Source organism: Astyanax mexicanus, chromosome 2 (assembly GCF_023375975.1).
Source record: "Astyanax mexicanus isolate ESR-SI-001 chromosome 2, AstMex3_surface, whole genome shotgun sequence".
NCBI classification, from domain to species: domain Eukaryota; kingdom Metazoa; phylum Chordata; class Actinopteri; order Characiformes; family Acestrorhamphidae; genus Astyanax; species Astyanax mexicanus.
This window is the reverse complement of record NC_064409.1, coordinates 47,616,404-47,629,171: the sequence shown is the minus strand read 5'-3', so window position 1 is coordinate 47,629,171 and position 12,768 is coordinate 47,616,404. Positions and strand designations below refer to the sequence as shown.

General features: G+C 39.9%; 1 protein-coding gene across 2 annotated transcripts in view; it reads right to left on the bottom strand.

The window, feature by feature from the left end:
- Positions 1–3,415: 3,415 nt before the first annotated feature.
- The window catches only part of zmp:0000001167 (protein phosphatase 1 regulatory subunit 12A), a 40,016-nt gene continuing 30,663 nt past the window's right edge, over positions 3,416–12,768 (bottom strand). For both annotated transcript variants that reach the window (XM_049474404.1, XM_007235127.4), the window contains exons 11-25: positions 10,671–10,783; positions 10,004–10,093; positions 9,804–9,896; positions 9,609–9,701; positions 9,368–9,458; positions 7,714–7,833; positions 7,473–7,569; positions 7,268–7,350; positions 7,123–7,176; positions 6,757–6,779; positions 6,578–6,641; positions 6,352–6,456; positions 6,179–6,229; positions 5,525–5,575; positions 3,416–4,743 (exon numbers count right to left, since the gene is read on the bottom strand). In XM_049474404.1, the coding sequence (XP_049330361.1) occupies positions 4,657–4,743; positions 5,525–5,575; positions 6,179–6,229; positions 6,352–6,456; positions 6,578–6,641; positions 6,757–6,779; positions 7,123–7,176; positions 7,268–7,350; positions 7,473–7,569; positions 7,714–7,833; positions 9,368–9,458; positions 9,609–9,701; positions 9,804–9,896; positions 10,004–10,093; positions 10,671–10,783 (1,215 nt within the window). In that variant the 3' untranslated portion in view covers positions 3,416–4,656. The remainder of the gene's footprint in view (positions 4,744–5,524; positions 5,576–6,178; positions 6,230–6,351; positions 6,457–6,577; positions 6,642–6,756; positions 6,780–7,122; positions 7,177–7,267; positions 7,351–7,472; positions 7,570–7,713; positions 7,834–9,367; positions 9,459–9,608; positions 9,702–9,803; positions 9,897–10,003; positions 10,094–10,670; positions 10,784–12,768) is intronic.

Sequence of the window (12,768 nt, the reverse complement as noted above, 5' to 3'; positions counted from 1 at the left end):
ATCACTGTGTTCATCTGCTTTATGATATGTTTAACTAAAATTGTTGACACAGATCTTGAAATGGACACACTGTCTGGTCCCTGTGTAGAGAAGCATTGTCAATAGGACTCTCTGGAGTAGATAAACATGAACCCAATGGCACCATTTCTAATTCCAGGCTAGAGGGGTATAAAGCTGTCAGGATTGCCTCCTGCTATCCAGTGGTTTTATTATTCCCCCATTATGCTAAAACCCTTAAACCCTTTAAACTTGGTACACAAGCCCACCCTTTATAAGGAAATCCTGAAGGACTCCACAAGTTCTGGTAAGTTAAATTGCTACAGAGTATTTTTTCCTTTAGGAGAGAATCCTTGACCAAGGCCTGAACTGCTGGTGTTTGCCACACATACAAAAGTCTTATAACTTAACAGTAACATATCTTGCAGCAAGACAATATCCAAAACCCCACTGATACCAGGGGTTGCAAGAAGAAAATACCTGTCTGTCTGTCCTGGTCATTCACTTGTTCAAAGTCCAGTAGACCATGCGATTCCTGTTATTGACAAGGTTAATCTTTGACAAGAAACCCACAACACTGTTGATGTCTGTACATCCGAGTTCATCAAAGTTAATGATGTGGAAGTGACTTAACCTGCAATTCTGTGAATCTTCTTTATGCAACTATGTAGAACTTAATTTGCAAGAAAAAAGTATGTAAATCCTTTGGAATTTTATGTTTTTCTGCATAAATGTGTCATAAAATGTGATCTGATCTTCATCCAAGTCAAGGGTATTAACAGATAAATAATAAATAAATAAATAAATACAATAATAATATTGTTAAAAATAATAAATAAATACAATATCATGAAGGTCTTTATTAAACACTCAAAGTGGTTGTGGAAAGAGTAAGAGAACCCTCGGAATCGACACCTACTCATTTAAAAAAGAGGGTTTAAAGCATATGCGTCCAGTTTATGTAAAAAATAACAAAACCAAAAAACCTTGAGGCATATAAATTTTACATTTATTTCTAAAGTTATACTGGCGCTTTTTAGCCTTTTTGCAAGTTAGAAATATGTATATCGGCATCAGTCCAGAACTCCCCAATCAGCGCCACCCTAATTAAAAGCTTTAAAATGGAACATAAAAAGGTTGTCAGTCATTGTAAGGCTATGGTAACTGGTGCCTGACTACTAATATAGTTAATATACATGTTACTAGGCAGATATTAGTCAGAAAAAGAAAGGGAGGGAAAAAAAGTAATACAATGACTTTGATTTGTTAATATTTCTTTGTGTGAAAATAAATCAAATTAAATTAAAAAAGTAATGAGTAAAAATATTTTCTGCTGTCAAATGTCACATTGTCCTAAACATTATTCATCCAGGTTAATAAACAGGAATGTAACTACACAACAAATGCATTTGATTGTACTAGTTCATATTCTTAGTATCTTAGCATATTTAGGATGTGCAACCATTGCTTGTATCTGAACCTACTTGTAAGTGATTTTTTAAAATTATTTATTTAAGTTTTATTTTCCTGAAAGGCTTAATACTAGACCCCCTAGTTAAAGCACTTTTCAAAGTTCTTCTAAAAAAAATAATAAAAAAAACTACTTTTTCCATTTAAGTAAATGTGTCATTTAGCAGATTTAAACACTTACAACTACGTAATACTTTTTCTAAAATTACTTATTTCTTTGGGCCTTTCAATGGCTTTACCTTCCATGATTCCATGAAGTTTTTGAGACTGCCCAGCTCTTTTATCTGTGCATATTGAGTTATAATCACTAACATTTAGATGAATCATTATATATATATTTTTTTCCAGATTTTATTTCCATAAAGAAGACCTGACCCTAGACTGGACAGTTCATATTTTTGGGACTGACCACCTCTTTACATCCTGTTGTTTAACACACAGTCAGGCTAAATTAAACCTATAGTTTCATTATTAAAAGAGCGTCTGAATACCAAAAACAGGTGTGCTGGTTTAGGTTGATATCTTCATTACACAAGCCTGTGGATTAGCTAGAACACACACGGACACACTCCTCCTCCCTCCTGCCCTTTTACTCGCAGGCCTCCAGATGGTGCTCTGACACAGTCGGGTTCAGCTTGGCAGTGTGCCGGAGGTCGGAACTCCGAACCCTGGGAAAAGAGCAGCTTTGTCCTTATAAGGCTGCAATCCATCCCCTATGCTTTTCCCTTTACTGCTCTCTTCCTCTCCTCTTCTCCCTCCCTCGCTCCCTCTCTTTCCTTCTCAGAGATATTTACAGCAAGGCCAGCTCGGCGTACCTTATTAGGAGCTGAGCTTGTTGTCAGCAGCTACATCCTATCCTGGTAGGACAGTGGACAGACTACCAGTGTGTGAGGAGATGGGACAAACAGATGAGGATGAAGGTAGTGCTCTTCTAAAGGTCATTCAGTTCTCCAGGCCTGCCTATAAAACCCCTCGAGAGACACAAGCGCAAAACAATGTTCTTGCCTGCAGTGGAAGGAAAGCACAGTCCAAAAAAAACGCTGAAATTAAAATGCATAACATTTCTGGCTGTAACATTTTCCCTTTGCTCACTGATGACCTTCTAGCTGCACTAATGTGTGTCAATCAATAGCTGTGACAATGCCGTGTTTCAGTGTTCGCACCCAGTCTGTCCACATTCCATTTTGTGACTTCCTCTCTCTTGCTCTCTCGTACACACACACACACACACATACACTGGCTGTGGGAATGTTATATCCATTGCTCCAGCTGTTCCTCTCTCCTTCCCCCCAACGATGCGGGACATCTGGTGGGCAGGCGAACAAGCATACATTAAAGAGAGAGAGAGAGAAAGAGTGCATGAGATAGAAAGACTGAGTGACAGATAGGCTTTCGAGTGGATGAGTTAGACCAGTATTTGCAAAGTATGCCCCAACTTAGCCCCAGTTTAAATCCATTCTGCTACAAGACCTAAAACCTAAATCAGATATACACTGAAATTCTAAATGTCATGGACCATGAGACTAATATCGTGTCCCATGACTTTATGCCATGTCCCATGGAAGCTAAAGAATGCTGCACAGACAGACCTGTGGGATGTGTGTGTGTGTGTGTGTGTGTGTGTGTGTGTGTGTGGGGCCTCCTGCACTGAATATGGATGTGAGTTTAGAATCGCTTGCCCGCTCACACAAGGACAATTCTAGCCAGATGTGGCCAGTCCCAATCATTACCACCCACTGTGTTCTCTGACATATACCCAATACACTGTGGATCGCACCACTGAGGAAACCCACTATTAGTAATCAGCCTTATTCACAGGATAACACCACCTCACAACTTATTTTAGGCATGGCTATTCCCAAGCCATCCTTAAACTAGCACTTCATGATTAAGTGCAACAAAAACGGCAAAATAAATATTATAAAAAGCTTATACTCGACAAACTACAAACACTACACAACCTTTTATTAAGTGCTGACATTCGTTTTATATATATTAAAAAACAACATGTGAAAGGGGGGTATCAATATCACATTACATTTTATGGCATTATTATTTCAAAGGGAATAATATTTGTCCATTTATATAATAAACAGTTACCCTCCTCGCCTCCAAACAACAGGGGTGAGGATTCGACACAAACAACGAAGAAAAAAAAATAAACACATGAAAAATAGCATCCGATTCTTCAACTTTCTATTAATAAAGTGTATGAAAAACATGATGCATAGCATGACGGGCCTGTGCACAACAGTAGAGTGCCAGCTGTGCATGAGCTTGCACTGATGTCACTGACCCTGCGTGTAGTGTGTAGTGTGTATGAGCTGCATTGATTCAATACCATTGATTGTGGTGGAGCGTTGCCGTGGCCGTGCGCTTTTAGCCGAGGCAGTATTGGATAGGTGCAACAAAGTGGTCCCAGAGTTGGCAACTCAGGTTAAGAGAAGACTTCATATGGCTATATCAGCGTGTGTGTGTGTGTGTGTGTGTGTGTGTGTGTGTGAGTGAGTGAGTGTGCAACGTGCATGCGTGAGGAGTGTAATGTAAGGTGCAAAATTACTGCAGACTTAAGCTGCCGAAGAACGGTGGAATGTTGTGTGATGACGCGTGTGTGGCACACTTGTGTGAATGTTGTGCACGTTGTGTGTGGGTGTCTAAGAAGATTGCGCAGGCCTTCTTTCTCTTTAGCGGTGATGTTCCCTGGCTGTGTGTGTGTGTGTGTGTATCTGTGCGTGTTTCTCTGTGTATCTGTGTGAGAGCGCACATATCTCTTCTGCCCATCAGCCTCCTGATGATTATGATAAACAGAGTTCCTGCTAATGAATGTGTGTAATTTGAGGGGTAGCTTCACACACATACCCATCCACCCTCCCTTCCACACACACAAACTTACACACCAAACACGTGCACTCACACACACACACACAGGAGAGTTGAATCTCCAGGCTTCAGAAGCAGACAGGTGTGAATCAGGATCAAACTGCAGTTCAACTAAATGGTGCACATAAGAAAGTGACATTCCCTTTCCTTCTCTTTTCTCTCTCTCTCTCTCTCACTCGCTCGCTCCTCTTCTTCTTTGGCACACTGGGATGTGAAGTGGGGGAGGAGTGGATTGTCCCTCATTCTATTTTCCTGTCCCCCCTCTCCTTCGTTCACTCATTCTTTCTTTCTCTCTCTCTTGCGTGTCCTCTATTTAGAGAGTTTACTGATCACTCGAATAAGCGCTCCATTCTCATCCTTCAGCCTCTGGTTGTCCGCTTTTAAATCCCCCAAAACCTACAAACACACACACACACACACACACCATGCAAAATCCATTTTAAATGCTATACTCATGTTTTTCAACCCCGATATTTTACATTACACAAAAAGTCAAAATGTTGTAATGTAAAATAATGGGGTTAAAAAATATGAGCATTGCATTTAAAGATGTTTGGGTGCCAAAAAATAAGTAATTTGGCACCCAAACATTTACAATGACTGGGTTGTCAAAATAATGCAATCATTTGGATTAACTAATAACATAAAAATATTGCTTAAAAAAAAAAACGCCTATTAATTCCTTTTTGTTCTTTGACCAAGCGCTACAGTTCCGGTCAGTTCCTAGAACATGAAGCATCTTAATGGTGTGTTTTCACACTTGCAGATAACATAGTAGAAATAACAAAGCGGAAAACGACAAGCGTGTCCGTCTCAGTTACTGGTTGAGAAAAGGTGGAAAATGAGGCAAATGAGACCACGTGACACAAAATTGAGAACCTGTTGCTTGTTTGACTTTTTTCCAGTATATGTCAGAAATAAGTGAATTTTCCGAGTGTTTGATGTCAACAGGATAATTACTATATGTTGCCTGATTTTGTATTTTTTTTTTATTTGCTTAAAAAAAAACACTTGTGTGTAAAGCTTTAACACTTTTTTCTGACCCAAGGTTTGATTAAAAGTTAAATTAACAAGAAAAAACTAGCATTGACTAAGGATACAAAATAAAATAAAGGTAAAAAGTGTTTTCTAAAGAGAAAAAGTGAAAAGTGAAGCCTCTAATTTGTTCTCTTCTTACCTTCAGCTCCTCCTCTAACTCTGCTGCACGTCTCTCCAACACCACTCTCTCCTGAAATGTATACAGAAGTGTGAGAAGAGAAAGACAGAGACTTTTTTTTTTTACCATAATTTCTTAATAAAATCTCCTACTGTGGCTAAGGACATTAACCAATTCATAACACAAGTTCCCATCATACACTATATAGACAAAAGTATCTGTATAAATAAAAGAGTTTATCCTTATTTTGATGGACTCGCTGTGCATGTGTGCATTCACACTCCTGTTTAAGCAACTCAATTCATTCCTTTTAAGCGGTTTCCACAAACATTTGTCTATATAGTGTGACATCATCGTGGGTTTAAAAAAGCTTACCTCTTACATGGCATAGCTAAATCTGCTTTGAACAATTATTTGAACACTTTACATTTTAATTTATTTCACAAATAATATTTAGAAACCTTAATGAGAACTGACTCTCCCTTTTGGTAGTGTTATCCACTATACTCTGCATTTTTGCAAGTATAAGAATGAAAAATTACAATCACTACATGTGGATAAATCTACGAAAAAGCTAAAATTTAATGTTTAAAAAGTGATAACAATAGCGTTTACCAAAAATAATTTATCATCTGCTGCTGACACAGTGTGTCACACCCTGGAAGAAAGACCTACCTTTTTCTCCAGCTCCAAAAGAGCAGTGCAGTCACTGAACCGCTCCTGCCTCTGCAACACACAAACACACACACACACACACACACAGCAGTGTTACAGCAGATCTGAAACTAATCAAGTGTTTTTTTTAAGTGTGCACATATATATGTATATATATATATGTATATGTTTACTTGTGTTGCTTTCTCCAGCTCAATTCTGGTCACGGAGACAGTCCTCTGTGTTTCTTGTAGTTGTGACTGCAGCTGACTGTTCTCTCTAGACAGATCCTCAAACAACTAACACAGACACACATAGACACACACAAACAACGAGAAATGATCATACATCCTCTGCTTCATAGCCTACAGAAGCTACATCATCTGCCTGGGGAGATAAAGTGGTGACATCAACACCTACCTTTTTATAATCCTTAACGCCTGAGCCTCCTGCCATGACACAGTCATTCAAAGCTAGATTAGACCTGAGAGAGAGAGAGAGAGAGAGAGAGAGAGAGAGAAAAGAGAGAATGTAGACTATTTAAGACCAAACAACTTCTCAAACCAGATAAGCCAAAAGGTTAAAAGTCAGATCCATACCTGATGCTTGTATACCTGTCTGTCTGTAACCAGAAAAACAGACACACACATCAAGAGATCATCGATACACACACTAAGCTACATGCATGAAAGGCAAATAAATAAACCACAGTAAAGTAAGAGCTCAGTGCAGCTTTTCCCAACCCAGTCCACAGGGACCTTCAGGCAGTCCAGACAATATTTGTTCTTTTCCAGCTTCCAGAACACATCTATTATGTGCTCAGTGTTTTTAAAGACTTGGATCAATCACTCATGAAGATGGAATACAACAAAAACATGGACTGGCTGGAGATCTCAGAGAACTGGCTTGGAAAACTCTGCTTCACTGGCCCCGTCAGGTAAATCTAGACTGTTGACTGGCCAAACCTGTGGGACCTGCCCACCACTTCTCTCTTCTGCGCTGGGCTCATTATCTCCCAACTGAAAATACACAGATGTCCGAGGTCAAACTTCAGTTTCAGTCCTAACATTAATCTCATCATTACACCAGCACATGGACTCTCCTCCTCACCTCTCCTAATCTTTCTCTCCTCCGTGCTCTCGCTCTCCTCCTCTCCATCGCTCGCTCTTCAAAATCAATACTGTCCTCTGCACCTGAAAGAGAACAAACCAACCAACCAACCAATCAAACAAACAAGTAAACAAACACAGTAAATAAATATTTAACCATGCGGTTTGTTTTGGACCAAAGAGCAAGGGTCAAAAGATAAGGTCACCTCTTCTGTCAGCAGGGCGAGGGGCGCCAGGGGGGTGTGTGAGTCCCAGCAGATCAGACTTCTGCAGGTTCGCAATGCGAGATCTCCAGCTCACCTCCTGAAGGAACAAAACAAAAACAGTAATCATATGTTTAAAATCAAATAAATATAATAAAACTGTATTAAACAAGGAGCTTGTGAGGCGAAGATCAGCTTAACATGCACTAAAATATCTCTGATCATCAAACTCAACCTTTCTCACCCCTTCCTCTCCCTTCTTCTGCTTCGTTTCTTTTTCCTCCTCCTCTTTCTTCCTCTCGTTCCCCTTGCTTTCCGTCTTTATTGTCTTCTCTGCTTCCTGGAGATCGGTAAGTGTAACACCCTGGAGACAAAACAAAAATGCCACTTATCCAAAAATAGAGGTTAAAACATTAAGATTATGCACAAATGAAATTAACCAAGTCGATTATCTGAAAACAGCAGCACATGATTAGGTCAGGAGTGCAAGTTAGACAATAAATGAAGCAGAGGTTCAGAGGTTTTTGTTGCTCATGGTTAGGAAAAAAGCGAGAAAAATGTGAGAAAAGGTCAGGCATGTAGACCTCAGTGACTGCTTCTTATACTGGGTGCATTTCCCCAAATACAAAAGTCTACATCCAAACACGATTCTGAGCTTGTTTGGGGAATGAGCTTTTTATGCTGGTTTGCTTTGACACACGATTGCATTTGAACAGTGAACTGACCACGCAATCCGAGTGCCAATTTGAATTCGGATCATCTCTTCATTGCTTTTTCATTATTTTGCTTGGATACAAACTCTAAAATAGAGAAGAGTAGCACATGACTTTTTGAAGTCATGGCATTTATTTATTTATTCACCACACAAGAATTCCTGCAAACAAGGAGTCCTTCTTATAGAAATCTGGTTGTAGAATATTTTTAGACGAAGAAATCACGTGACAAAACGAACCAATCATGCAATTCCACACACAGACACAACAGACCACACAGGGCCTGCTTGAACTGAACCCTAGACCCCATCACTGGATCACTTTGCATCAGCCCTGAACTTCCACACTAAACTAACTGTACAGACCTCTCAGAGCAAGAACTTCTGGGTCTGGAACCCTGTAAAAACTTTTTGTCTTAGTCTATCAAAATTTGTAGCATATTTTTCAAACATGTTAGCTTCCTATAGCATCTCAGAAGGAGCTGTACTTTGGTTGGCTAGTAGTAAAAAAATGAAAAATCAACCCATTAAGCTTTTGCCTTGTGTATTGCTCCAACCTGAAGGCCATGCCCTCTTCAAACACTTGGACTACAAGCCAGTATTAAGTCCTACATTTTCAATAGGGATCATTAAAGGCCGACTCCTTATTGTACTTAAAGCACACAATATGTCCAAATGGCACCATACCTAATGTATTAGTATTAATGGTTTAAATATCCTTGACTTCTGAAGAAACAACACATGAACAGGTGTCCCAATACTTCTGTTCATACACTGTATATGATTTTTCCAAGTCGAGGGGAAAGCAAAAGGTATTTAATTACATAAACCACCGACCAAATGTTTTAGAACACCCGTCCAGTAGCAGTGCTGTAGAGTTCAGACAAGTTGCTTTTTTATTTTTCATCTTAGCAATAACTTTGTTACTGCACTTCACCTAACAGACCTTTAATTAGACCTCTGGTTACTGACTGGACCTGAAGAGCTTAAATGACGGTGAAAGAAAGGGGAACAAATGGTGGTGTTCTAAAACTTTTGTTCTTAAACTTTTGACCTGTAGTGTACGTGCGTGCGCACACACACACACACACACAAATTGGTTAACAACAATGCTAGAGCTGCCAGAAGGGTCTGTGAATGGTGCACAATATTAAGATTAGAGTCAGAGGTCAAAAGTCAGGCTAACCTGAGTGGAGCGTCTAGACTGACGTGCATGTCTGGAGCGAGCCTTCCTCTGAGCTTCAGCCTCTTCATCACGCACTGGAGTCAGGTATGACCTGCAAACACACACACACACACACCTCAATAAAACTGTGTAAACACAGAGTGTTTAACTCAATTAAACAAGGTCTGGAACTCATCCTCTGCAAACCCAATAAAACACACACACACACACACACACACACATTCTAGCACATGGCACTCACTTGCGCCTCTGCTTAGTCTCCTGCTCGCCTGTTGTCGTAGTTGTTGTTGTCGTGGAGACAGGTTCCTTCTTCTCCGACTGTTCCTGAGCTAGTCTATATAGGATCCAGAATAGGAGAAAAAAAGTATTATTAAGCAAATGTCTGAACATATAAACATACTCAAATACACAACCATGCACACACACATATACACACCTCTGAGAAAAGTTGAGGCGGCTGAGTCCAGAGGTCCCCTGTGAGGTGACCGAGGTCACTGAGGGGTCATCGAGTTTCCGTCCGTAAGAGGAGCTGGAGACACACACCCATGTACAGAGTTAAAAGCAGCCCAGATAAACACCATCTTTATGCCTGCTGCTGTTTGTTTGTGTACGTGTGTGTGAGCGTGTGTCACTGACCTACGAGGTAAAGAGGGGTTCTGGCTGGTCACATCACTGCCTGACTGGCTGTTTAACCTGCGAGTGTACGAGGAGCTCCGGCTCAACCAGCTGCACCAAGACACACACAGATTAGAAATGCTCTTAAACATGCAGCAAATACAGATATACACGATATATCCAAATGTTTGTGAACAGCCCTTTCTAATACATGCGTTCAGCTACCATAAACTGCACACGATGCTGGAGCAGAAGTGTAAATGCAAAAACACAGCTTGTCTAGTCACTTTAGAAAAGTACTGCCAATAGAATAGAACTTCCTAGAGCAGATGAACATGAAACTATTGGCACCATGCCTAATGCCATACATGGTCTAGAGGAATATAAAGCCCCCAGCATGCTGGAATGATGGTGGTCCATCCAATACTTTTAGGATGAGTTAGGGAGTTGGGGATGAGGTGGGGTGGTAATCATTCAACATCCTGACCTCACTAACAAGGCTCTTGTTGCTCATTGCAATTAAATCCTCATAGCAATTCTCCAAAATCTATTACAGGGATTTTTACTGAGAATTTGAGACAGATACACCAACAAAAGCAGAATAATCCAGCAAATGAATGAGCAAGTGTCCAAATACATTTGGCGATCACGCACTCACATGCGCTTTCGCACACTCATACATACACACCTGCTGGTATTGTCAGTGGGAGGGCTCGGAGTGGTGCTGGTACTGGTGTTGGTGTCTGCAATGCTGAACAAGCGTCTGGACGGAGTGGGCTGCACTCGGGCTAACCTGGGTTCCTAAACAAAACATGGCATTTCAGAACTGGGACAACACTAAAATGTGCCAGACAGGGCGAATCACAGGTATAAGACTGTGTATTAGAGTAATCCATAAAAAGTGTGTGTTAGTAGGGAACACTTTAACAAGTTTCAAAACAAGCCGGTTACATCTGAGGTATTATCTTGTGATTGAGGTTAAACGCTGGCTGGTGTGTCCAAGGTGAATTTATTTTTAAAGCAAGGCCTGATAGTGGGTGTCAGATGGATGGTATATATTTTATTATTCCTCAATCCACAGTGTTTTACACAAAGCCTACCGAGATAATGTGATAGAGAGCACTATAACCCACAGTGTACAGTGCAGTCGGTGGCAATGATCGTGACTGGCCGTGTCTGGCTAAAATTGTCGATGCTAACAGATAAACCACTTCCGCACAAGCATTAAGCTTTAGCTTTCATGGGACACGGTCAACAACTATCAAACAGGTCGCTGTACCAAGAACAGAAACTGAAAACATTGTTGGTTGTAAAATCTGTAATATGATCTTGTCATTCAAACACAAGCAATGCTGTCAATGTGCGTGTTCACGTTTTGGCGCTCATTAATTTAACACTCTGTTATTAACTATTAACAGCAAGTCTGGACCATCAGAGACTTAGGTAAGAACTTTAGCGGACAATCAGTTACTAGGAAGAGTGAAAGGAAGAGCACCTACAATTACCACATGTTCATTGTTCTCTCCTTGCTGTTCTATAATAAAAGCATCAGCAGCAATAAAAAAGGTAAATGAGGACACGTTGTAACACAAGCAAACATTTGGTTCTGCTAGAGTCTATTCAGCTTTTTATTTTAATGAAAATGCCTGAGAAGGTCAAGGAAGCAAAGAAAATACTGACTATATCCTAGGCTAATGTAAGGCTACATAAAAATAGTCATTATAAAGCTAAACTATCTGCCAGCAGGGGGGTGCTTTATTTTTTTTTTTTATATCTTAACAATGAAACACTGTTATAATGTTAAGATAACATTAATTTAAACATATTAAGCAAGACTAGTATCCGTAAAAAAGAAAATCTGAAACACCCAACAGATTCAAGCTCTGAGATATCTTTTACACAGGTCTTGGATAAAAACACAATGTAAAGTCCATGTCTTGTACATCGTCATTGTTAGGAAACACCAGATTTCAAATTCTCAACCTTCAACCTCAACCCATTAGGCAGGCATATCAGCAGCCTAGTACTCCACAAATTCAAAAACTGCAGCCAGCACAGCAGGAGAGAGCTATAGAAAGACCCTAAAGGTGCTCTCACATTGCACGGGGTATGCCGTGCTGCCTTCTGCTCTGCCCATGGCTTTGCCCACTGGCCAGTAGTGGTTGTGTGGTGCTGCTGCTGATGTTGGCGGTCGCCTTCTGATAATAGGCGGGGTTTTCTAAAATTCGTCAAAATTAACTATGGCCTTCATTTTAGAGTCCTCAATAGAACACTTTCTTCCACAAAATCAGACGTTTTTAAAGAAACTTCCACACTAGCCTGATGTATTAGTGAATATTAGTGAATATCCCCTGAACAGAAAGTAAGAGATTCTTAAATACTATTTCTAACACTTGACAAAGAGGGTCCTACTAAGTACTGACTATACATAGTGCCTAAACACTTTTTAATAGTGAAGGAAGAAAAAATAAGCAAGTGAATTTGCTTAAAATATAAAAGAAATGTGTCATTTTAAACTTTTTTCATCTTCTATCTTTCGAAAATCAGGGCATATTTTACTCATTATTCTGAGTAACTAAGGATGCACCGATACCAACACTTCACTTCTAATACAGATACTGATACCAGACTTTCCAATATCTGTAAATACAGAGTACTGTTACCAATACTAACTCTGACTGAATTTAATTCAATTCAACTTTGTCATTACACTGATACTGGGTTGTGGAGTAACAAAATAATGCTATGCTTGATCTCTGGTGCAGAAGGACATTAGTGCATGACAG